A 25,491-nucleotide genomic window follows, 5' to 3' on the forward strand; every position below is an offset into this window, starting at 1 on the left:
TTAAAATATTTATAATACTTAAAATCATATATGTCAGTGGGCATCGTTTTAATTTTCACATACATTAAAATATCCAAACTCACCATTAAATTATATGTATGTGTATGTTAAAGGTTAACTCTTTAAAGGTATTTCAAATAATTTAAATTTTAAATCTTGGCACAGTGCCTGCAGGGAAACCCCATTACAAAAAGCGCCGCCCTACTTGGATGATCGACTTGTCAATCAAAGCTGTTACCACAGCGACCGAAATCAAAGCGAGTTTGCTGGCTTAGAAAAACCAGAGTTCCCAGACGAACCCATCAGATTGTTTCAGGCTAGCAAGCTACGAAAAACTTCAAACAAAGATGAAAGTTTCAGTTTTCGATTTTCATAAAGTGGCATTTTAATAATTAATTGCTCGTTAAGTCGAAAAACTCGACGACTATTGTTCTAGCTAACCCTAAGGCTGTCTTGTATTTCCAGTATAGCCATTTACGTTACCATTAGTAGTAGCTAGTTGGCTAACCTAGCTAGCAAGGTACCGTGGGAGAACTTTCCAGCTAGTTTTACAAATATAATTAAAGCTCTCTAAATCTTGTTGGCTGTCTGGCTAGTTGAAAAGTAGGTTTCGACAGCACATCTTTGTTAAACAAGCCGTGCATTGAGTTGTCCAAACTAAGCTACCGTTATGATTCCCGAATGTCCGGCTCGGACCTCCGAGGCACGGAACCGAACATGGTGCCACGGTCAAACTGCTGAATCCAATCGGAACCGCTCCGGTTTACTCTGCGAGATCAAAAGCATCATCAAGACCGAGTCATTCACTGAGCACTACGATCTCATACCGGGAAAAGAACTGGGCAGGTATGCAAATAATTAGCTAACTAACACGGGTAAAGCAGCTTTGCACCGTGTGTGGTATAACCCTCTGTCTGTGTTGTCTTGTCAGAGTTGCCTTGGACGCTTTTGTGCATTCGGTATTCATGAGTTTGCATTTCATAATCATCGCACCTTCTGATGTTTGATTTTGCAAGTCCTCCAGCTCTATAGTCATGCCAGGCTCTTCTTTGCTATCTGTTGCAGAGCTGTTTTTAAATGTAACTTTGACTCGATTCTTTAGGCATTTATCAAAATGTGTGTAGGCTGTTATTGTCCGATTACAAACTTTTTGTCTTCCAGACAGGGTGATCAATCCAAGATATGATTTGAGTCAGTATTGTTAAGTTAGTACTTCGGTTTTCTACCAAAGCAGCTGTTCTTTGCTCATGTAGGGAGGGATGAAATTTCATACCAGAGAATACAGTTCAGCTTCTCAAGTCATTTTTAATATACTGCTTTTTGTAGAACCAGATTAAAAAAGTTGCAACAACAACAAGTCAGTAACAGTTTATCAGTTTATGTAGTAGGCTATAGAAAGCTAAAAACATTTTCCTAACTTTTGCCTAAATTTACACCTCTGCTACCTCAGCTGACTCTATATTGAAACTATCTGAATTCTTGAGGCGTCTGAGCTACTTGTATTGGCAAATCAATATTTTAAGACTGATAACCTAAATGGGTCACCTTATCTGTTATGTTTACAAACAGGTGAAGTCCAGTTGTCTGTGTAATTGTTGGTGGGTCTTTTTTTTTTTGCCTAAGGAGCTTTGAGTGCAAAATAGGCAGAATCCACATGTATCTGAGATTCAGAGACAAACATTTGAAGATGATGCATAAAGGCTTTCGATGCAAATTTGTATCTTTAGGCCTACATACTGAAGCATCTCCACAAACAAATAAATTATAGTTATTGGATCCATTAGCTGGCTGTACACACACCAGTGGATAAAGGTTTAAAGATGTAACCAACTGGATTTTGTTAGTGAGCTAGAACACTGTTACTGAGATGAGTAAGGCAGGAGAAAGGGCAACGCTTGAGGAAACTTTCTTGACATTGATATGCTACGGCCTCCAGGTTTGCCAATCTTGCAGTCCAGTTTCCCCAAAGGTAAACTTGAGTACTTGAAACAGGTCATGAACCAAGTGTATTTATTGGCTCCCCTGGTTTTGTTTGCTTGGTTGGCCATGCACGGTTGAATGTTTCAGATTGGGATTTCAGTACCTTCTAAAGAAATGGGGATGGCTCTTATTTCACAGAAGCATTATAGTTAGTCATTTTTATATCATGAAGAATGTAGGCCTACTCATGAGAACAATCTAACAGCTTTTAGTGGGTCATGAGAATTAAATCTCTTTCCTTAACCATAGCAGGTAAAAGAGAAAATATCAGTCATCATAAATAAGTATGTCCATTACTGTATTAATTTGTATTTCTAGCAATATGTTCTTCACAACAGGGGTCATGTTATACAGACAAAGCCACAGCTGGAAAGTGATTCATTTAAGCATTTGTTTTTCAGACAAGCATATGTTACATTAACAATAATTGCTGCTGCAAGTCTCCTTGTAATATAGGCTATATTGTTTAATTCTAAATCTTTTTAACTCCCACACATCACTGAACAGTTCAGTTTAATTTATATCATGTCGGTTTAGACTAGCAGTTGTGATGTAGCCTACAACAAATATAGTCTTAAATTATGGACTATAATTCTTGTAATGTGGTTTAATAATCTTGTTGGCATTGTTTAATAATTTTGTAAGCTTATTCCTGGAGGGATATGTAAGAATGGATAAACTGTCTAGGTTCGTGGCTTGCTCAAAGGATTGGACTAATTCACATCTTTTCAACCATACTATAAAGGATCAGTAATGTGCAAAGTTAATAAGAATTCTAATGTATATTTTGCCCATGTTCAGGCTCACCTCAAGCAGGTTTATGGTATTCTGAAAAATGTAATTTGTCAGACCTGGTTAGGCTTCATGGTGACTTTAGCCTTTAGGTCAAGGGTATTACTACCAAAACCTTAAAAAACATTTAAAAGAACAGAACTGCATTAAAAGAATAGGATATAATTACACAGTGACTTTCAGATATGGGAATTAGTTTGTCTTAAAACATTTGGGAATAAATTATTAATGAGGTATTAACTATTTTTATTTAGCCATTGGCCTCTGCCTGTGCACTGGTGGAAAAATTCTGCTCTGCCATGATGAATCCCACTGTACACAAAGCGGGAGATGAAATGAGAGAAGCTGCGTGGTTTCTAGATGCTCAAATATGGATAATTGCAGGGCTGCCAGACTGCATTCCACTGCTTAGGGAACACCCAGTCTCGTCGGATCAGGTCCAGTGCACTACTGTTGTGCACTACTGTTAACTCAAAAACACCTTTGCATAATGAGTGTGGGAACTAGGACCACATTCTCCAAGTCACAGAATAGACTTGGTCTAATCTGATCTGAGATAAGAATTCTTTGTAAATTGAGATGTATAATTTTGTGTGCAAACATTTTGGTGAGCCCTTATCCAGCCATGTCTAACGTTCCAAAGTTCTTACGCTGCTGGTCACATGGCAGTAAATTGCAGCCTGTCATTTGAATCCATTAGCAGTACTTAGAATCTAAGATGCAGTCAAAAAAACCTGACTGAGTTTACCAGTGAAATATCTGTGCTTATTTTCCAGTGTTCCACATGAGCTTTGTCCTATCTCTCCAATTATTAAACTCATTTGCATTGCCTAAGAAGTGATTTACTAGCTTAAATTGATTCACACGTCTAAAAATATGGCCTTGCTTACCAATGTAAACACAAACTTGTCTGTTCAAAAATCCTTTTTTCTATCCTCTTATGTAAGGAAAGGGAGAAGGTTTCAGATAGCTAAGTTTTACTTTACTGTTGGAGACTTTAATGTCGGGAGTGCTGTGATGTTGTATGATTTACAGTAGGGCTGAAACTAAAAACTATTTCAGTGGTTGAAATCTATCGAATATTCTAGTGACTAATCAACTATTCGGATCATTGGTTGCACAGTTAATCAATTCGTCTTATTTTAAATCTTCTTTGTATCATCAGATTTTAAATATAGCTAGAGGTTGTTATAGGCATGTGCTAAATAAGTCAATTCAATAAAGATAATACTTCGTTTAAATATACATGTGTGTGCTTTGTAGTTTTCTTCCTGATACAAAAGTAACCTAATCCAAAGTTTTTTTCCTGTCTGTACTTAAAGCCATGGTAAGTAATGTAGCAGGAATAAAATCTAATAAATTAACGCAGTTTCACTTAATTAGATCAAACCATCCATCTAAATTTTAAAGAAATGAACAAGGCGAGCACAGAAATGTGAATTCTTGATTCTAGAATGCTATTTCCATATATAAATGCACATAGAAGGGGAACATTCCTTTAGAACACACTTCAAAGTCCAGTTTCACAGTAAATAAAGGTATGATTTTATTAAGAGCTGTCACGCTTTTTTTTCCCCAAAAGTCAAGTTCGAATATGAGCAAACAAATCAGTAAATTTTAAATTTGCTCGAATGCTACCCACATTGTGCATACATAATTTATCAAAAAAAGAAGTAATTTTGTGCATTCAGCAGCAACACATTTTCCAACTGTACGTACACATTGCCATGACAACTATGCAAGGTTTAAGAATGTAAATTTAGGGCAATACTTTTATCTAACATACAAAGAAAAAAAAACTTTTGCCAGTACAGAAGCTGAGAATGCTTTGGATTAAACTCATTGGAGTTAATGCCCTCACAGGCATTTTATTACAGTTCCTATGGGAATAATGTAAAGTTTATTTCTGTTTCAGGAATTTATTTTTTTTGGTTTGACCCAATACCCACTGATTGAGTTACTGCTATCCCTATTCCTGTGTCGCTCTCTCTTATGTTCTAGCTAACTAACTAATTCACTGAGACAAGTATTGATCATTCAGAGAGCTGATATGCTTCCTCTTCAAGATGCTCCCGCATAACTGATGGTCTCCCATGCCAAACAAGTTTTACAAATGTTGCAGTTCACAACCTTTTTGCTCAAGTTAAGACTGACATGCCACACTTGGAGGTTTTTGGTTTTGAAGGTATTGCCATTGCACTATTGTTCACTCCAGTAAGCTAAACTTTAGTGTATACAAGCCACCAACTAATCGACAAATAAATCAGTTGGCAACTACTTTGGTCGTCAATTTTAGTCAATTTTGCCTGTTATTAGTTGCAATCCCTAATGTACAGCTTTATCCTTTGCACAGGGAACACAGAACCAAATGGCATTTGGTACCCAATCCAAATATCCTTGCAGAACTCCTGATGCAAGTTATTTGTCAAGACTGTGACTATTGCAGTGTTTCATAGTTCTAGTCATTGGATAAGTACCACTGTGTGCTAATTAGAACTTTATAAATTTTCTTGATTCTTAGACATAATAGTATGTCCTATGTTTTCAGTCCAATGTTACAGTTTTGCAGGCATTTAAACCTTTTGAAATTTTGAAATTATATTCATCTTTTTGCAGGAATATAGTGTGCTGGTGGAAAAACTTTAAGCATCTTCCTAGCTTCTTTGTTGAGACCAATTTCTCACAGAGCATTCCAAAGATCTGACCCATCAAGGGCTGTTCATAAAAGAAGAATTTCTGTCAACATTAATTAAAGTACAGACACTCCAGAGTTATTTTGGAGGGCTTTGTTTACTGCCTGTACTCCTCCTAGTCTGGTCATGGTCTGAAGTGGCATGTCATCAGCTGAAAATGTCTCACCCTCCCTGCGAAATCTCTGGACTAGTCCAGATTGAGCTTGAGAGCTTGTCGGATGTGTGCGGCGTGGGTCCCTTTTTACTTTCACCACAGGCCCCCTTTCTTTCCCCTGCTTCCCGTCACGTTTCGGAACCCCATCCTTGCACCCTCATTCTTGTAGAAAGGGTCTCTGTCTCGGGCTTGACAGCTGAGAAGGATACCATGACATCATTGCACCACTTCTCACTTTGTTTGGGTCTTGGGCCCCGATGGCAACATCTGCGGCGCACCATGGTAACAGCCGGAGGGTGAAGGGGCAGCCGTGTGAAAGCCCAGTTTATTATGGAGGACTGCCTGGTGAGCTCCCTCCTCCCCAAGTATCAGAAAGAAGTTATGGTGCCCAACATTGGGTGGCTGAGACTGCACTGCTTAAACTTCCTCTCTATTGCTGAGGAAGTCCAATTATGTCTGCTCAACTTCCTGCTTACAATTGACCTCACAGAAAACAAGATACACAGAGAAATGTCACGTTTGACTTTGTTGACTCTGCACAGGATCTTATTATTATTATTATTATTATTATTATTATTATTAACAAGACTTTCTAACTGCTTTTGGAGATTTGCACAACTGATTTTTTGCATGATTGCGAGCAATTTCTCATTCTGTCATTCCTGTCATTCAATTTACTGAAGTTGACTTGAGATTTGGAGGTAATGAAGTTTACCCTTGAAATAAGCAATTTGTCCTTTTTGTGTATTACCACCATGTATCAAAAAGAGACAGGCTGAACAACTGTGTACCCAGCGACATAAATGAGGTAATGCCTTCTTCGTAAGTATTCAAAAAATGTGTGCCTGTAGACCATGTGAATAGGAACGTATCACTCTGTGCTGAGGTCACATGTCGGAGTTCATTACTTCTCTGTGTCATAGCCACTGAGTAAACAGGCCTATGGTTTCAGTCTAAGAGCATTTTACCTTTACAGTGAAATGGACGTTAGACATACCTTTTGTTTTTTGTTCCTCAAATGAGGTCCTTTAACTTCTGTCAGTGTATTTACACTTGCTTCTTTACTTAAGCTGTTTCTTAGTGCAAGTATAAAAAGCAGCATATTGCTGGATGTGGACACAGTATGCGCAAGCTCACTGAATTACGATTTGGGTAAAGTGCGAGTTCACTCATCCATCAATGAAAGAAGTACCCACTCTCTTTCTTTTGTTTGAATATGGAAGAGATTTTTGCTTTTCACCCTTTTAGAGGCAAGTGAATGTCTGTAACAGTGCAGATAAAATTGTAAAATGTAATGAAAGAACGTGTTGGTGTACAGTGTAATAAATACATTTTCATTTTGACATGTTTTTTTCCTCTAACCGCTACTTGCTTTACTCAAGTACAGTGTATGTGAAGGGTGTAGATTTGCCCCTGGTCAGATCATCAGAACATGTCTCCTTTATTGTTGAGCGCCTTGAGTACCATGTCTTTAAGATTAGATTACAGGGATTTACAAGTTCACAGTGAATTTATTTATTTATTTATTTATTTTCATGATATTTTGAAGTAGACGACGCCATTAAATCTCTAAAATTCTTAGTTGAGATACATGGCCTGGATCGCTCTGTCACATGTACTGTAGCTGTACATTTGTGGATGTTATGTGCCACTTCTCTTTGAGTGATTTTCTCCAGAACGTGTAAATGAAGTGTGTCCTTCAGCTGGATGGTGTCAGAATGTCTACTTCCTGACATCATGTCTCTAACACATCCCTGTCAAAGACTTCTTGTTTGGCCTCTAGCTTAAGGAATCCATCTGTCAGCATCCTTAAAGTTCACTCTGAGACTAGCTGTCACCCTGTGACCACCTTTACTTGAGGGTAGAGGTCAGTGCTCTTCTAAGTTTGAAAGCTGTCAGAAGTCTTCTGTCCAAACAGTGCATAGCTGAAAGGTATTAGGAGTTGGCAAATGAGTTCCTTCAACAAGTTATTGCTGTATTTTATGACATCTTAAATAAGAATTAATTCTTTATATTGCTAATAATATTCATATTCGCTGTGTATTGCATTTTGACTTTAAAGAACATCAGATGATGCTCTCCTTGGAATTTTCATTAATGAGGTGAAATGGAGTCTCAGTTCTGGGCAAGCTAACAAATCTGGTCCTTGGCCAGTTGCCCTATTCTATATTAAATGCTCTGCTGACGATGTGTGCCACTTCAGTGGAGAGCACGGAACAGCATGGCATCCTTAAAGAGTTGTGAGAGGAAAGAAACCTGTCTTTAGGTTATTAGACAGAACCCGAGCCAAGTGCTAAAGCAGCACAGTTCCCAAGCAAATATTCCAGAGTTTACTTTCTAACTGCAAAAGGAAAATGCTTTTGGCCTGTTCACTGCTATAAAGCTGGGGTAAATAGACACATATAAGTTTCCTAAAGCATCATAGCACAGGGATAATAAAATGTTCATATGAATGTCACATTAAATGCTTGTTTTTTAATAGCGCCTTTTTGTAATGCTTTTGGACATCTTGGCCTAGAGCCTCTGCTCTAAATGTGACCCATCCAGCTCCACAGCACACATTCTGATGCTGCACACACACAAGCCATCTCTTTCAGGGTGTTGTCTATGTGATGCTGCAGGCCCTTTTTAAAGTCTTAGGCGCAGAATCTCAGCCTGCCTTTCCAGCACTCTTGAACCTTTTGCCTGCAGTCCCTCAAGACTGGTTAACCACACTTTTAATTTAGAGTGTCTCATGATGATAGGTGAGTCATAGCTGGTTAAATATCTCCCTCATATCATTGCATGTTATTTAAAATCACATCTTTGATAGTCTTTATTCTGTTGGTTAAGCCCAGTTCTGCTACAAGTGGCTGCTTCATAATTGCCACATTGTTCATGCATTGCATAGCTCTGTTGCTAATGCTGACCATAAAATCAAGCTATTTGTAACATTCCACCTCAGATCAAAATTATTCTCGCTGTGTGACCAAAGAGGTCTGCATACCGGTTGCCATGCCTTGAGTGGACAGCTGTGGACTTCTCACAGGTTTTATGTACAGAGATGCTCCTTTTCTACATGCATGCTGGGCATTCTTGCTTTTAAGAAGTAGTCTCGAGCAGCAGGGTCCAGATTAGCACACCGCTGTAGGAATTAAGGTATAGTGCAGTGCTGCAGTCAAGGACAATGAAAGCCTATTATGTTTTCAAAGAGGCAGAAGGTTCCATTAAGTCTCTTAGCCTCAATCAGAGTGATTAGGGAGTGGTCTGCTTGCACTTGGTTCTCAATGCTAACTATTATTAGCCAGTGTTGATGTCTGCTGCCGGGTAGCTTCAGGGGACATGCACACAACTGGAGCTAGGGGTGGTGAAGTTGACACTAATAGAATAAAGATTGACTAAAATCAGATATTTGAAGAATTTGAGGTTTGTGACATTCAGCAATACCTCTCAAAACAAGGCAGAAATATATACATACACGAGTAGAGTTTAAGGCAGTGGTCAACAGCTTTATCCAGCTAACCTATTTATTTGGCTAAAAGATAAAATGTGTGATTTCTTTACATTTCTTAATATATGTAACACTTTAAAATCCCATTTAACGAACATTTTTACCTTCCTTGTAGAAACCATGTGTTCATCTTAACACTGCACATGTAAATTTAGGTTCTGCACATACATTTCCCCTTGTTTTCACCTTTGACAAAGTTTTAAAAAGTGTTTTTTTTCCTTTTTTCTTTTCTTTTTCCGCAAAAAGAAGTCAGCACCAGCTGTATGTAGTAAATCTATTGTGAGCTGGACAGAATTGGGCTGAACATGAAGGGGAGCTTCCTGTGGTGCCTGAACATGGGAGAGCTTCCTGTGGTGCCTGAAGCTCACTCCAGTGCCTGACAGGGACATGCACACCGTCTGCAGCCACTGCAGCTTGGATGCTTTCTTGCAGCACCATTTTTTTTTTTTTTTTTATCCAGTTCTGCAAGGAGTTAAGCAGATAGATTACCAGTATGCATCAAGATAAGGCACTATGCTGTGCTGTGCTGTGCTGTGCTCTGTACTATAGTTTAATTAATTAATTGTTTTGGGGAATGCACCAGTACTATTTTTTTAAGGACTGATGCTGAGAACACTAGGTCATGGTACTTTACAGTCTTTTGTTTTGAAATAAAATTTGTATTTTGAGACGAACCTATCTGTACACTATATAATTTGTACTCTATAAAATCAGTACATTTAAGTCATAAAATATTGAAAATCAAATACAAATGTACGTTTGTTCATTTGTTTATTTATTCAGCCATTGCCTGTATTCCCAGTACTTAGCAAGTTTTATAAGATATAAGATTTACTTGTACAGTGTTGCTTGCTGTCTCCATGGAAATATAAGAAGTCTCCACCTTAAACTGAGCATCCACTCCTGCCTAGGACATAATTACACTGGACAGTGGAAGTCTCATTATCCATCCCACAAATATTAATAAGCTAAATTTCCTCTTGTTCCTAGAACATGATTAATATATTAATATATACAACAGAGCCTTCAGTCAACTGGATCAGCTATTTCTGCTTTTCCTTTAAGATGAAATGGAGAGACCAGCTGAGTTCTCACAGTGTGAGGCTGGTGATGGGGCTTGCAGGAATGTATCCAGTACACCCAGGTGTAGATGTTATGCCAGCCCATTCAAACACCTTCCATTGCTAACATGGAATGAGAAGCGCTATCATGGCCCTCGTCATATGTGTCTGAGGATGAGCATAAGGCATGCTCTGAAAGTGCAGCATCGAGTGACGACTGCTGAGTGTGAATGTCTGTAGCATGGGGTTGAGGGGAGGAGGGGTGTGTGTGTGTGTGCGCATGGATATTTGCATTTGAACATAACAGCTTTTAGTCATTAATGGAAAGAAAACGCTACAGTTATACTCTACAGTGGTGTATAAACTGCTCAAACAAAGCCCAGCTGTTATCATGTAGCCTGATAAAACTAACTGGTTGTTATTACTTGCATTGCACAGCTGCAAAGCACTGCAAAGCATTGGCCCCATTCTGGTATGTGATATCGGATCAGGACTATCTCTAGTAGTTCTCAATACCTTCAACCCTGCAGTTCCTGCAGTTTTGTCTCATTTAATTTCACTTATTGTATAGTAGTATTGTATAGCTGCTATATAGTATTGTATAGCACACTTTTGCAGTGCAGTGTGTAGCTCAGTGGTTATGGTAGTTGACTTGTCATCGGATGGTTGCTGGTTCAAGCCCCACCACTGCCAAGTTGCTACTGTTGGGCCCCTGAGCAAGGCCCTTAACCCTCAATTGCTCAAGTTGTACTCAGTCATAATTTGTAAGTCGCTTTGGATAAAAGCGTCAGCTAAATGCAGTAACCATCTTTTGGTCATCTATATCAAGACATTCACTCTTTATTCTCACCTGGCCCTGTCTCCCTCCTTCCCTCCCTCTCAGGGGGAAGTTTGCAGTGGTGAAGAAGTGTGTGAAGAGGAGCACCGGGCTTGAGTATGCTGCCAAGTTCATGAGGAAGAGGAGGAAGGGACAGGACTGTCGAACAGAGATCATTCATGAGATAGCCGTGCTAGAGCTGGCTGCGTCCTGCCAACGAGTGGTCAGTCTCCATGATGTCTACGAGCTGCCCAGCGAGATGGTGCTCGTGCTGGAGTTGTGAGTACACACACACACACACAGATGGCTGGTACGACTTAACCTCTGAATTCAGACTGTGTTTGCTTTGGTTGCTTTTGATTCAGCAGAGGCGAATTCACTGTTGATTCACTGTTTCCAGGCATAGCTATGTCAATACACATTTCAGCACTGAACGAATGCCACATCATCATATGATGATAAATGCAAGTTGTGCAGTGACCTAAATTTAATACATTTTTGAAAAGCAGGACCTCATCTACTGTTGGATAAATACTGAAGGCTTTAAATATGTATAATTTGTATGTAGTTATGAAGGCAATAAAGTGAGAGAATCATCTAGAATCAGAGGGCAAGATGGGTGTAGAGAATCAGAGACATTGAATCACATGACTGAGAAGATGGAGCTGAAAAGAAGGCGAAAAAGAAATGGAGAAGAGAGAGTAAAATGTGAAAGAGTCCTTCTGTAAAGCCCAGGGCAATGCACGGGTAAGCCTCAGTGAACTGAGATATTCCAGGAACACACAGCATACCCTCTGTTCGTCCCACACACACCCTGGGATAAACGCTCCCTCTTCATAGCTTGAGAGAGGGGCAGTGGTGGACTCACTCAGATAATGTGATCTGGAACTGACTGGCATACTGGGTTCCCTCATAGTCACAAACACTCTGAGCTGAAGGACAATGCATCTCCAGGCTCTAGAAACAGGAACCAATTCCCACACTGCTCACTTTGTGGTGCAGCTCTTGTATCATTAGAATTTCCCTTGCCCATGATTTTTACAGCAGGAATATTTGAAGATTTTATCATAGAACTGTGTAGTAATGAGCTTCCAACCCAGCTGGTCTGATTTCTTAGCTTCTTTGTATCATGGAAAGCACAATACATTTGCAGACTTTTTTTTCTTTTTGTATAAAGTGGGTGACAGTTTTCTGGCATCAAATCTGTTATGTTCATACCACTACACAATTCAACTCAAAATGTAGTTCAGGATTTTACTTTGGTCTTTTAAATCATTTATTTATTGTGTGTGTGTGTGTGTGTGTGTGTGTGTGTGTGTGTGTGTGTGTGTGTGTGTGTGTGTGTGTGTGTGTGTGTGTGTGTGTGTGTGTGTGTGTGTGTGTGTGTGTGTAATTTAATATAATGGTGAGTGTGAGAGAAAAGAGGATAAAATGAAATGCAAGATCATAAATGAGCAATGTACATGTCTAAACGAAAGGGAAGGTGTTTGCATAGCTTGCTTGTGTTTACTGCAGAGCAAGCTCCGTGTCTGTTGTATGTGTCCATAGAGGCCTCTGATGTGTTTGCAGTACCATCTGTGATCCCCCTGGCACCTGTTCTACTGCAAGACTAGGAGAGCTGGGTAGCATTCCTCTTTCAGCTCCTCTGTCTCAGAGCTGGGTCACTCATTTCCTCTCACCCACTAGTAAATGGCATGCACTTGGTTGGCTCAAGTTCAAGGCCATAGTCTGCCTGCCCACCCTCACAAACGTTCCTCAGCTGCAGCTGACTTTCTGATGAGAACCGCTCACTGAAATATTTTAACTGGAATTTATTTAGGGTACCTTTTATATGGCCGACTGTACTGGCACTATAGATTTTTAGAATATAGCAGGAAAAGGCAAAATCTGGGATTAGCAGTATACTTTTAAGATTTGCTGAAAGTACTCAGTTGTCATCCACTCATTGGGGTGTGGGTGTGTGTGCATGAATGGGAGAGCTTATTGTAAAGTGTGTGTTTGTGAAAATCTGTGGGGACACAGATGCTATTCCTCTTTTAATATGATGTGAAACCTTTTTAATGAATGTGCTTTTTGCTTCTGCCTGTAATACATGCAGCCTGCCCTCTATCTGCCAGCTGTTCAATCACTCATTCTCTTTTTTAGCCATTACATTTATGTTTAATTGGGCTCAGCTATGGGGTCTGAGTCAGAAAGGGCCTCACTGCAGGTAACGTGCTGTGTTCAGGTTGAGCCCCGCCATCAGGAGGCACCTTCAGCACTGTCTTAAGCATGAACACACAGGTCCAGCAGCATTCAGGCTTGCACCTATGCAACTAAACATGAAAACACTTTACTGCCTTTTGTTTAACTAACCTAGAGGTGGAGTACACTGAGAAAGTAAGTTAAACCTACACTGAAATTGCTGACAAATGAAGTGGGTGGATCTGTAATCACCATGTTGGACTGGTGTCGTTAAGCCGGCTCAAATCAACTAAGACTGTCTATGAATGGAGTTGCTTAGCTGAGTGGTTTAGCTGTAAGACACAGTTCTTTGAGGAACTGTACGTACTGTACTTTTAGCATACGATAAAGATGCAACTTTGCTTTAATCCAAATCAGTACATTAACGTTCTATTTAATACTTGGTTCTAATCTTTAAAGACAAGCTAGAACACCTTAAATACCAGAAATACAAGTAACTACCACACTTTTTTTTTTTTTTTTTTTGGATGATGTTCTGTTTTAGCCCTGCTCTTCAGGAATCCAAGTTAAGCAACTAAGTCATCATTGTGAAGCCATCTGACAATACAGTAAGTACAGTGCTTTAGACTGATCCTTGGGAGACATTAAGAGGATAAGTGATTAGCTCACTAGATTAGAATTTTAAGGCAAGGCCAAGGGCAGCCCAACCTCAACTTCTCATAATGAAGTGGAGCCATTTAGGGTAAATCAGAAAATCAGAAAGTTGTGGTAATCGCTCAGTTGTACCATTAGGACCAAATTTTGTGTGTGTGTGTGTGTGTGTGTGTGTGTGTGTGTGTGTGTGTGTGTGTGTGTGTGTGTGTGTGTGTGATTATATTTCTTTCATTGGTCATATGCTTTGCTTGTTCCTTGAATTCGTATATAATCTTATGTCCTTATATTGCTGTTCTTTGGCTGTTTCCTGGTTTTAAAACCCTAGATCGTAAAATGGACATTTGTTGGCAGAAGCCTGTTTTGTTTGCTTTTTATCTTGGTTTTGTTCAAGAAGGTAGAATGAAGTGCCCTTTATTTCCATGAAGATTGAATAATAAGAGCTAATGAGAATGTAAAAAAAAAAAAGCTGGTTGTCAACTCCTTCCTCCTCTAAGTTGAATATTTTGGGGCAGTGTGTGATTTAGGGGAGTAGAGAGGAAGGATGGGAGGTGGCTTTGGATAAGGGTCAGACCTCAATGATAGAAGGCTATTCATAGTAAACAGTGGATGGCTGGCTGCAGGGTGGGGAGGGGGGCTTCATCAGGCTGGGCTTAGGAACATGCCTTCATTGCACCAAGGGCTCCAGCTGGGAGTTCATAATGTCAATGGGCTCTGCAGGAGCACATGAATGTCCAGACCGTGACCAGCAGCCTGGAGAGAGAGAGGAGAGCAGCCAAGGGAGGCAAAATGGAAGGGGAGCAAGTGAGAGCTTTAATCCTTAGAGCCGGGGGGATAGCCCTTCTTCAATGTGCTCATTTCCGGTACCTCTCGGCCATATGCTCCACTTGTGTACTAGCAGCCCCTGTGACTAGTGAATTTAGAATATTTTTCATTAAGAACTTTGTGTGTGTGTGTGTGTGTGTGTGTGTGTGTGTGTGTGTGTGTGTGTGTGTCATTGTGTCATTGTTCTGGTGAAATATAGTGCGTTTTGTGCCATTTGTGTGATTGTGTACTATAAATTGCAGTAACCATCCACATATTATAAGCATGTACCTTATACTTACACTCACTACTTCATATAGAGGTCATTTGATTGGGGTGAGAGTTTGAGGGTGTAGTGCAGTATTTTTGATGCTCCTGGGATTGTGATCTGCTGTACTTGGATTGACTGGACCGTTACAGACAGTGGGCACAGCTGTCACAACTTTGGTGTTAACCTTCCATATTGTCTCTGTTTATTCTTTCAGTCTCTAGTATTTTTTCCACTTTCTCATATTCCTTTTTTTGAATGTTTCTATCACTTGGGACTGCCACGTTATCACTGCTGTTTTCTGCATCTTCTCTTCTTGTCATGATGTCTGGTTAGTTCATCATTGCTATTACAGTCCCCATTTGATGGCAACAAGAAAAATAAAGAGGATGCAGCAAGGAGTATGTGTGTGAACTGAAGACATACAACACAAATGTACAATATAAAAGCATACAACAATAAAACATAGTGGATGTAAGACTTATACAGTGATTATGGATAACAATAGGTGTCTTGCATATCTATAAATTGTATTATGTTCTAGATGTGCAACATCTAAAAAAAAAAATGTTATAAAAAAACACCAACCAGTCAACCTTGCATACTGTGTATATATACAAAAAAATCACCTAACAATTGAGATGCCTGTGTTTGCCTGTCCACATGGAGTTGGACAAAGTGAAATGTAAAAACGCAACATGAAGTTAAACATTTACAAGACTAACACAGCAAACCTTTATGTGATCCCTACTACTTGATTGTGTCTGTGTCTCTCAGTGCATCTCCTACCAGCATCTTGCACCCTGCTAATAGGTGCTGGATTGCCTCGGAGGTGCCTTTGTACTGTCTGCATCTTGAATCTTGTCTCCCTGCTTCAACTGACCTAGTGCTTGATCCTATGTTGCCATGATAAATGACTCTGAGCTAACCTTTTAGTTACGCTTTTTCCAATCACTGATTAGATTTTATGTCAGTTACTTCTGCTATCTGTGGTGTTTTTAAGGTCTTGAATTTGGTTGCTTCCAGCTCTTCTCTTGGCCATCTTATAATGGCTGCTGGGTGTGTTATGTCTGGCAGGATATGTGTGTTTATGGCTTTGATTTTATTGTACCCATTCAATTGACTTGAGGACCAGCCTTACCCTATGGAGGGACATGGATGTTGCTATCCTTCTCGTATTTGCCTCATGGTTCATGTTACTGGAGAATCCAGGTATTTGTAGCTGTCGGCCAGGTCTGTTATACAGCCTTGTGGAAGTTCAGTTCCCTTTGTCCTGATCACTTTTCCTCTTTTTACCATCAGCCGGCAACACTCCAGCCTGAATGACATTCCTATGTCCTGTTTGTCACTTTCTGTCTTGATGCCATCCATGAACAGGAGGCATCTGCTTATGTGTCTGTATCCTCACCCACTCTTATTGATGTTCTGGCTGAGAAGATTCAAACCTATGCTGACCAGTAGTGGGACAGTGCATCCTCTTTTGGTATATACCACATTTTATGGTCACCTGTGCAATTGTTCTTGAGCTGTTTTTTCTAGAGTTGTCGTCTGGTGTTCCACTGAGTTCTGGATGAAGCCCCTTATGGTCTTAGTGACTTGATACAGAGCTAGGCATTCAATAGCCAGGTGTGTGGCATTAAGTCAAATGCTTTCTTGTATTCAAGCCACGCAACACTTATTTTAGTATGGAATCTTGGTGTACAGCTACATCTTTAAAGTGTAGACAGTGCTTTGATCCTTAGTAGTGTTACCAGTCCCCTTTAGAGAAGTGTTTATATACTTGCATATATACCTATTTAGTTTGGGAGTATTGCTAATTGAAGTGTGTTTGTGTGGATATAGCGTGTTTCTAATAAATCTGTGTTTCTAATAAAGTGGGTGGTGAGTGAATATTCAGTGTTATACACTATAGGTCAGTCATTAAGTTTTAGTTCATAGTGAAATGAGGTAGCTGGTTTGGACTTTTTATTTCTTAATAAGAAATATGAGTGGATAAAAACAGTTAGTTTTTCTCTCAAGCCTCTGCCACTGATTTGGGAATACATGGAATAATGGATATTGTATCTCAACCTATCCAGAGCATTAATTCTGTTACAGAAAATATATGCTAAGCAAAACAAAAATGCTTTATAAGGTCATTTTAAAGTTTATCCATGAGCAGTCAATTTCTTCAGTATGGGAAATGTAAAAGGTAAATACACTGTTCATACAGGCAGATACTCACACACACACAGAAAGGGAGGCAGAAATGCAGAGAATCCAGAGTCACAATGCCCTAGTCGTACTAGCTAAACCGTGGTAAGATTCAGATTTATAAAAGCAAAATCTGCTCAAGTTGGTGGAAACACCATCATCTGCCTCTATTTCATTAATGTTCTGCATTTTGCAGATGGTGCTGTCTAAAGCCGCATACTCATGATGGAGGTACATAGTTCATAAACTGCAGGCACAGTGCCTAAGCGTTTTGTTTCAGCTGTTTCTTCCTACACAGTGAGGCAGCAGAACAACTGTAGTCTATAGGTGATATTCGAGCCTTTATGGAGACTGCTGGCCTTGCCCAGAAGAATGCAGTGGGTGTAGAGTCCAGGAGTTTTTTGCCTGGGTGGGGAATACCCGAATATGAGCCACACTGACAAACTGCAAGGTTTTGCCCAGCTACAGCTGCATTTAGCCCAGCCCTGCACAGTTGCCCAACCCACAGGCTCTTCCATTTACGTTGCTGTGTCAGGATGTGGTACACTATGATGGTTGTACCCATGTGATATATATATTCCCACAGAGGACATACTGGCAATTCTTTAGAGCTCAATATTTTAGTAATATATGTTTACTGTAGCTTGTAGAATAAAATCTGAATGCAGAAAATATTCTCATCTTTTATTTTTAAATGTCATCAAATAGCAAAAGTCATAAATGTGTGCATGAATATTTAGATAAGTACAACTATTTGTACACACATTTTTGGCTCTATAACCACAAATTCGAGCTTGCAGCCTCAGAAGCATGACGGCACAACATTTATTCAACATTCTCTTACTAGACTTGTTGCAAAACTGATTTGTGCACTTGTACTGCTTCACTGAGAGATCAGAACAGTGGCAGGGCAGTGGGGATGAGATGTAATTGATGACTAATCAAAGACGCTGATATTTGTACAACAAAAAGGGGAGAAAAAACCTGAGAACCTGAGCACTGGTAACCAGATCAAGCATGAAGCAATTCTAGCTGCTTAATGCTAAATAGTTGAATTGAAGCAGTACTAGTGCACAAATTTCAAAGTTGAGAATTTTCATTCACAGAAAATATTCTAACATGCACATTCAAGTTCCCAAGTCAAAAATGTAAGAAGAAATTATAGATTGCATCTCGTATTAGAAATACAAGTAGAGAGTTTATTTTTCAAGTTCCTACACATTTTGCAACATAATTACCTTCCCTATAGTGTTTGGTAATTATATTTTCCTTTACCACAAACAAAATGTTAATATTGAAACTTTTGACTTTGCATATCTTTCCTAAATTTAACCAAATGTTTTGTCATTCTTCATTGATAAGATTGTTGCTGCCTATAGCTCAGCAATGGAGTTTATTATAATCATCTCAACAATTTCTAGCTGGTTTACTCCCAGCAAAATGTCCATATCTAGGAGTTGTATGAACCCTACATAATTAATTGGTCTGAAAGGCTGAATATTCTGTAGTCATTTAACAGTGAACAGCAGATTCTAGTAATCAGTTAGCTGGTAAAAGCTTGGCCCTCTTTGTAAGACATTTTTTTCCACAAAAACAGCCCTTATATTGTGAGTGCATGTACATTCATGTATAGAATGTGCCCTCAGATTAGTATTGGTCATGCTCTTTGGTGATGGCCTACACTGTATGCACAATTATTAGGCCTGTATTATTTTTGAGGATTCATTTTATTATGGAACAACTGCAGTGCTCTTGGTCAATCCAAAAGATTAATAAACCTCAAACCTGAATATGTAAGAAAGTAAAAGTTTTTTATTGAAACATACAGTTTAAGCAAAACCTTAATATTTACAGTGTTGACCCTTCTTTTTTATGACTTCTGCAATTCGCCTTGAAGTGCTAGATATCAGCTTCTGGGCAAAATTTTGAATACCCACAACCCATTCTTGCCTAATCAGTGCTTACAGTTGATCCAAAAGCCTTTGCCTCACTGTGCATGCAGATGCACTCACCTGCCTTCTGCCATTCCTGAGTAAGTTCTGCACTGGTGGCGACCCGATCGCGTAGCTGCATCGTCTTTAGGAGGCAGTCCTTGTGCTAACTTGAATTTCATGGGTGCCCTGAAGGCTTCTTCACTGCAATTGAACCTCTCTCCTTAAAGTTCTTGATGAATCTATAAATGGTTGATTTATGTGCTATCTTGCAAGCAGTAATTTCCTTGCCTGTGAAGCCCTTTTGATGCAGTGAAATGACTGCGCATGTTTCCTTGGCTGTAACCATGGTTAACAAAAGTAAATTTCAAGCACCACCCTTTAAAAGCAACCGGTCTGCTCTTCTAATCAGCATGACAGCGTGATCAGATGCCTTGTCCTCGTTAACACACATCCTGAGCTAACAAAATCACTGAATGGTGTTAGCAAGCCATTTTGTGGCAGGGCTGAAATGCAGTGGCTGGATTGCAGTTATTTTTGTGATTAAGGAGTGACTTTGAAATTAATTGCAATTCATCTGATCACTCTTCACAATCTATAGTTAATGCAAATGTTACCATACCAAAAATGAAGCAGTAAACTTTGTGAAAACCAAAATCTGTGCTAGTCTCAAAACCTTTGGCCATGACTGTACATAGTTTCTAGATGCCAATACAGGGGGTGAAGCTTCAGTTGTCAGTACTGTGCATATATGGCTCCAATTCATTAATGCTTTCATGGAATGACACCAAACGTCCCAGGTGGGCACCCCACCTGTCTGAGGAAAGGAAATAATTTTGATGCACCTGTATCTCTCAATGGCACTATTAATAGCCAAGAAATGGTCCCAAATTGAGATTGTGGTAGACATCTTATATATGCAAATCTTGCACAAACTATATCCACGAAATGATGGGCACCTTTGGTCAACCAGCATTCAGCAAACATTTGACTTTCAGTTGTCCAATCCACACAAAGCTTGAATGGTACGTTGAAGCATGCACTCTTAAGACAAATTGCATATGTTCAAATTTCATGTGAATTGCCCACTGGGGGGTGTTACTCAAACACTTTCAAACACTTATACTGGTCTGTCATTCTACTTGAAACATCCTTGGGATCAGATGCAGTCTTGCGATCAGATGCAACTGTATGAGCCAGATGACTTTGCCTCTTGAAGTGTTTTTTCTAAACCTTTAGATGTTTTGCAGTTTCCAATTATTTAAAACTATTTTTCAAACTAGGTGTTTCAATGAATTACCACAAAATTAGTCTCAATGTTAAAGTAAATCATTATTAAAAAATGTCAAATTTTTAAAACAGTGTAGATGCTACATGACAAATAATTGTGGGTGGATCTTCTCAACACTGAATTGCTTAAAATTGTAGTAAGGATAATCAGATCCTGTCCAAATATGGCACATGGTAATGGCATTACATTCCCTAGAGGCTTGCGAAGTTTGGTGTGAATCAGCCTCTGGGGTGCGTTACAATGGCCATTGATGCAAAACTAACTCACTTGTTTTGTTTTGAAAAGAGGAGCATAAATGGTGTCCATGCAAAACCCATTATGATTGACACATTTTTCATTAACATTTGTTTATATGTCGCACATGTCGTAAGTCATGTTGATTCATGTACATTTTCACCAAACCAGAAAAATATGACACAACTTGGTTCATTCTCACCAAACTTAACATACTTGTTTTAAACTTGTTGAAGGGCTCCTCCAAGTCTGCTTCAATTTGATATTTAATGTAACAGTTGCTGGAACTTTATTCTATATAACAATAAAGCTTGCACTACTTGCTAGATAGTTCTTGGACCCCAGGGTTCGCTGCCTTTCAGTCTGGTGCTGAGAGGCTTAAGGTTTGGCATTCTCAGCTATAATTACTGTGGCCTTCCACTGGAGCCTTTGCCTTTTCTGCATCTTTAGAGAGCAGAGAGAGAGAGCGGCCAGCACTGAAACACATCACGATCAACAGCTGCCCCAGTGCTAATGGCTTTTCCCTGCCAGCCGTCTGTCTTCTAGGGAGGGCCGTAGCAGGGCTGCTTTTCTGTTGTTTGATAAATACTAGAGTACATTTCAGTTCTTCATATAAAAGTTAAGGCAACTCTGACTCGTGTTTGAAATTAATCTATTTTAAGACTGCGCCTGTTTTACTCCTCTCACAGTCAACTGTTTTGACCTGAATTTATGTTCATGAGACTAGGATATGAATTTAAGCTCTTTTAGTAAGTTTAACTCTGTCAAACTGCAAGGACACATAAAGGATTCCAGTTACTCACACTCCATGCTTATTCTCCTAAAACACTGTTTTTACTTCATTAGCTAATATTGACATTTCTACTTGGTTTGAAGGCTCCAATCAGGAGTCAATACTACTGACAAGCCAGGAGTAATTTTTTTCAAACAGTGATGTCACAAGAATAAGCTTGCTGAACATACGGAATTGTCAGTTACTAACCAAATTTTTTAAAAATATTAAATGGGTTCCATTTGTAAAATACCTCTAGTTTTAGCATTATGCATTAAACAACAAAGCCATACTGTGCTCAGCCAAACGTATTAGTTTATTTGAAAGAATTTACATTTAAAGATTTTGATTCATCACCATCTCAGCTCTAAATACAAATTTTGGGACAAACTCATGACTTTGTGAAATTGGCCCAAATAGCTAACTAATAAATCTTGTGTGGGAGTGTAGCTCCTTGCCCTAGAATCCGTTTTCCACTCATTGATCAAAGTGCAGATGCATCTGGAGGAACTGAAGACTGCTCTGGTTGCTTTACATAATTATATACTATACACTATAATTTATTATAAACTATAATTTATTATGGAGAAATGGCCATTTATGTCAAGGTTCAGTGTGCTAATTGCACATGCTGTGATAACATGTTGCTGTCACAGCCATCGACTGGGTCAGGGTCATAGAGAGAAGCTGGTGGAATTGGATTACAGGCAACATAAGAGGAAAATACGTGTGCAGTCCTTTCAGGTGTATGTGCAATCCTATAAACATACGAGTTTGCTTCATAAAAGAACAGAACCATATGAGTCACATAGGAATGACATTTAATTTTTGACCATTTGGATTTCACAAACAAATGTCTCTGTCTGTCTCATTCTATCTGCATCTGTGCTGAACTGTAGTATGATTATTCTTCAATCTATCTATTCCCAAGATAGCCAATAACTAATACACACCAAAAGAAAGCAGTGTGTAGGGCTATAGATAGACTTCACCAAATTCAGCCATGTGTCTGAGGTTATCCATGCTCTCCCGGGCAAGCTCAGACACCCATGATGAAGCAGGGTGCAGGACATGTGACAGAGAACAGATTATCATAAGGCTTGTTTACTTTTCTATGGTAATATTTCAAGGGTATATCACTGAGCAGCTTGCATACCTTCGAAGGAGAAACTACCAGGTGACCCTGAGCCAATAAATGCATCTCTCGTCTCAAGACGAAAGTGAAATATAACTAATCTGACTATATAAAGCTAGAGTTAGCTATAAACTGAAGTCTAAGTCCAAACTCAAAAAAAGTACTGGAAAAACAAATGCTTTATTTTACATTTAGAATGTGAAGGTAAGACGAATGCTTATGTACCAATGTAAAAAAAGTGTGTGTGTGTGTGTGTGTGTGTGTGTGTGTGTGTGTGTGTGTACAGTGCTGCCGGTGGGGAGATCTTTAACCAGTGTGTGGCAGAGAGGGACGAGGCCTTTAAAGACGAGGATGTGAAGCGGCTGATGAGACAGATCCTGGAGGGCGTTGCTTTCCTTCACAGCAAGAATGTGGTTCATTTGGACCTCAAGGTAATGGGCATTTGTTAGGTGAATGACCAGAACACTAGATTACCACTGATTTATTTGTAGTGTTGTGGTTGATTTAATTATGCATTAGGAAATGCTACAATGGAAATGCTGTGATTATAGGTTTTAAAATTGTGTTGGAACTTTTAAAAACGTGACTGCGATTAAACTTTGATGCAGGGGTCCACCTAGTGGTCAATTGTTGAAAATGCAGCTGTTTGCTAAAGGTGCTACATAAAAAGGTTGTTATATTCAAATAGAATCAACAAACTAAAAGTATTATGCAAGTATTCAATGGCATCATAATGCAGGGACAAACTATAACAAAGACTCTAGTAGCAAATACCCTGTTGCCCATTTTAATTTTGCATGCAGTTTCCATCAGTCTCCCTAGAGACTTGTCCTGTTGATAAGTCCTTTTTGAAAACCTCTCTAGCCGCAGAACATTCTCCTGACCAGTGACAACCCTCTTGGGGACATTAAGATAGTGGACTTTGGCCTGTCAAGGATGATGTGCAATAGCCAAGAAATCAGAGAGATCATGGGCACACCAGAGTATGTAGGTAGGTCATGCTGTTCAACACAACATTCAACACAATTGTGATAAATGAAACAAACATGTCAAATGGGAGAAATGGAAGGAAAAATCTATTCTTTTCTGTTTTGTCCAGCCCCAGAAGTTCTGAATTATGAGCCAATAAGCACAGCCACTGACATGTGGTGAGTCTTCTCTACCAAGCAGGCACAGAATTATGCTATTAATGAAAAGTCAGTATGTAAACTACCACATTCCATAAGTTGCTTGGTAACCTTTTCAATAAAAGCGTTGACTGGGCGTGATAATGTGACAGGTGCTTACACCTGGTGTTTTCATTTTTCTCTCTGTGGTAGGAGTATTGGTGTCCTTGCCTATGTGATGTTGACGGGCATCTCTCCATTCCTGGGGGAGGATAAGCAAGAAACCTTCCTGAACATCTCCCAGATTAATGTTAGCTATGCAGAGGAAGAGCTACAGCGACTCGACAAAGCTGCTGTCCACTTCATCAAGTCTCTGCTCATCAAGGACCCCAAGTATGAAGAATGATCATGCAGATGAACCCATCTCTCATGGCTAGCCAGATCAATACAATATGAGCATGGCTATGTTTAAAAGGCTAGGCTGAAATGGTGTTATTGCTCTTGGTGCTATAGCCTTGGCTGGATAAATGTCAACGGTGCATTAGAATGTGTATTCAAAGCAGACTCCATTTTGTTTGCACAGGAACCGTGCCACTGCTGAGGAGTGCCTGAACCACCCATGGCTCCAAACACATGAGCAAAACGCTGCAAAGGAGACTGTGAAGCTGAAGAGTGTCATCACCTCCATCCCTGAGCCAGTCAGCACAGGGATTTCCTCCCAGCACACTGAGGAGGAGGAAGAGGAGGAGGAAGGCAGAGTGACGGAGGAGCTCCTCGTCATGTCTGCCTACACTCTGGGCCAGTGCCGGCAGTCCTCAGAAAAGGAGGGCTTGACCCCAGAACAGAAGGCCATCTCAAAGCGCTTCAAATTCGAAGAGTCCTTCCCAGCCCTCCAGGAGGTGCCAGGAGAATTCATCTACTGAATCGCACATTGGCCACCCAGCCGCTAAGCTCCAACTAAGACCGCACTTCCAAGTTTTTTTTGTTTTTGTTTTTGTTTTTGTTGTTTATTTTCTGTTGATTTTGTCATCTTTTGTATTCACCTCATTTTTTTTATCTTAACCTTGAACTTGTTTTGAGGTTTTTATTTGTCTTGTCTCCCTCACCCACCCATTCTGTAATATTTGTGCTGCTTTACCTCTACATGCTTGTTACTAAAGACTAAGTCTTGCGCTGGTACATAATTATTATTATTATTATTATTATTATTATTTGGGGTGCTATGCTTGAAAATCTGACAATGTGGGCCATGAACTAAATCTTATATTCTTTTTCCTTCAATTAATTGTTCTGTTTCCTTGCTATCTGTGTGAATGTTGTTGTTGTTGTTGTTTTTTTTCAGGAGGAGGCTGATGTAGGGCTGATGGAATAATATGTAAATGAAACAAATTTTTAAGAATTATGCCTATACTTTTTTTTAAATGCTATTGTATGTATTCTGTTCAAGACTGAAGTGTTTTTGTTGGGTCATTCCTCTGGTAATAATCTCCTACCTATAACATTTTCCCCCTTTACACAATGTATATTGAGGTTTTTTGTTTTGTTTTTTTAATGCCCATTAGTTGTCTGTAAATTGATTGGTCAGCATACATCTTTTGAATGACATGTTTGAATGTGACTGTCATGATATTGTTAATAAAAGTTACTTTCTGAGCTCAATGGTCTTTATTTGGGAATGGTGGAAAAATAACTGCAGTAAGATTGCAATTGCAAGAGTGAGTGTGGAAGCTGTAAGCCATGCTGTAGTGAGTCTGAATGAACTCACCGTGAGACTGGTGATAATCGCACGAACTCTGGGACTAGACGAGAAGCTCTGAAGAAGAGTAATTGATGTGTACCTCAATTATCTGCAAAGGAAAAACGTGGTAAACTGTTAAAATAAAATATAATAATTATTATATATATATATATATATATATATATATATATATATAT

The 25,491-nt window shown here is 39.3% G+C and overlaps 1 protein-coding gene across 1 annotated transcript; it reads left to right on the forward strand.

Moving 5' to 3' along the window:
• Nucleotides 1-297: 297 nt before the first annotated feature.
• On the forward strand, nt 298-25,209 carry stk17a (serine/threonine kinase 17a). The gene is made up of 7 exons (XM_027005928.2): nt 298-846; nt 11,054-11,266; nt 22,737-22,881; nt 23,315-23,441; nt 23,550-23,598; nt 23,770-23,949; nt 24,140-25,209. The coding sequence occupies exons 1-7, from the start codon at nt 671-673 to the stop codon at nt 24,477-24,479; spliced, it is 1,230 nt and encodes a 409-aa protein (XP_026861729.2). The 5' UTR covers nt 298-670; the 3' UTR covers nt 24,480-25,209.
• Nucleotides 25,210-25,491: the final 282 nt, after the last annotated feature.

The sequence above is a fragment of the Electrophorus electricus genome, chromosome 10 (assembly GCF_013358815.1).
Source record: "Electrophorus electricus isolate fEleEle1 chromosome 10, fEleEle1.pri, whole genome shotgun sequence".
Lineage (NCBI taxonomy): Eukaryota > Metazoa > Chordata > Actinopteri > Gymnotiformes > Gymnotidae > Electrophorus > Electrophorus electricus.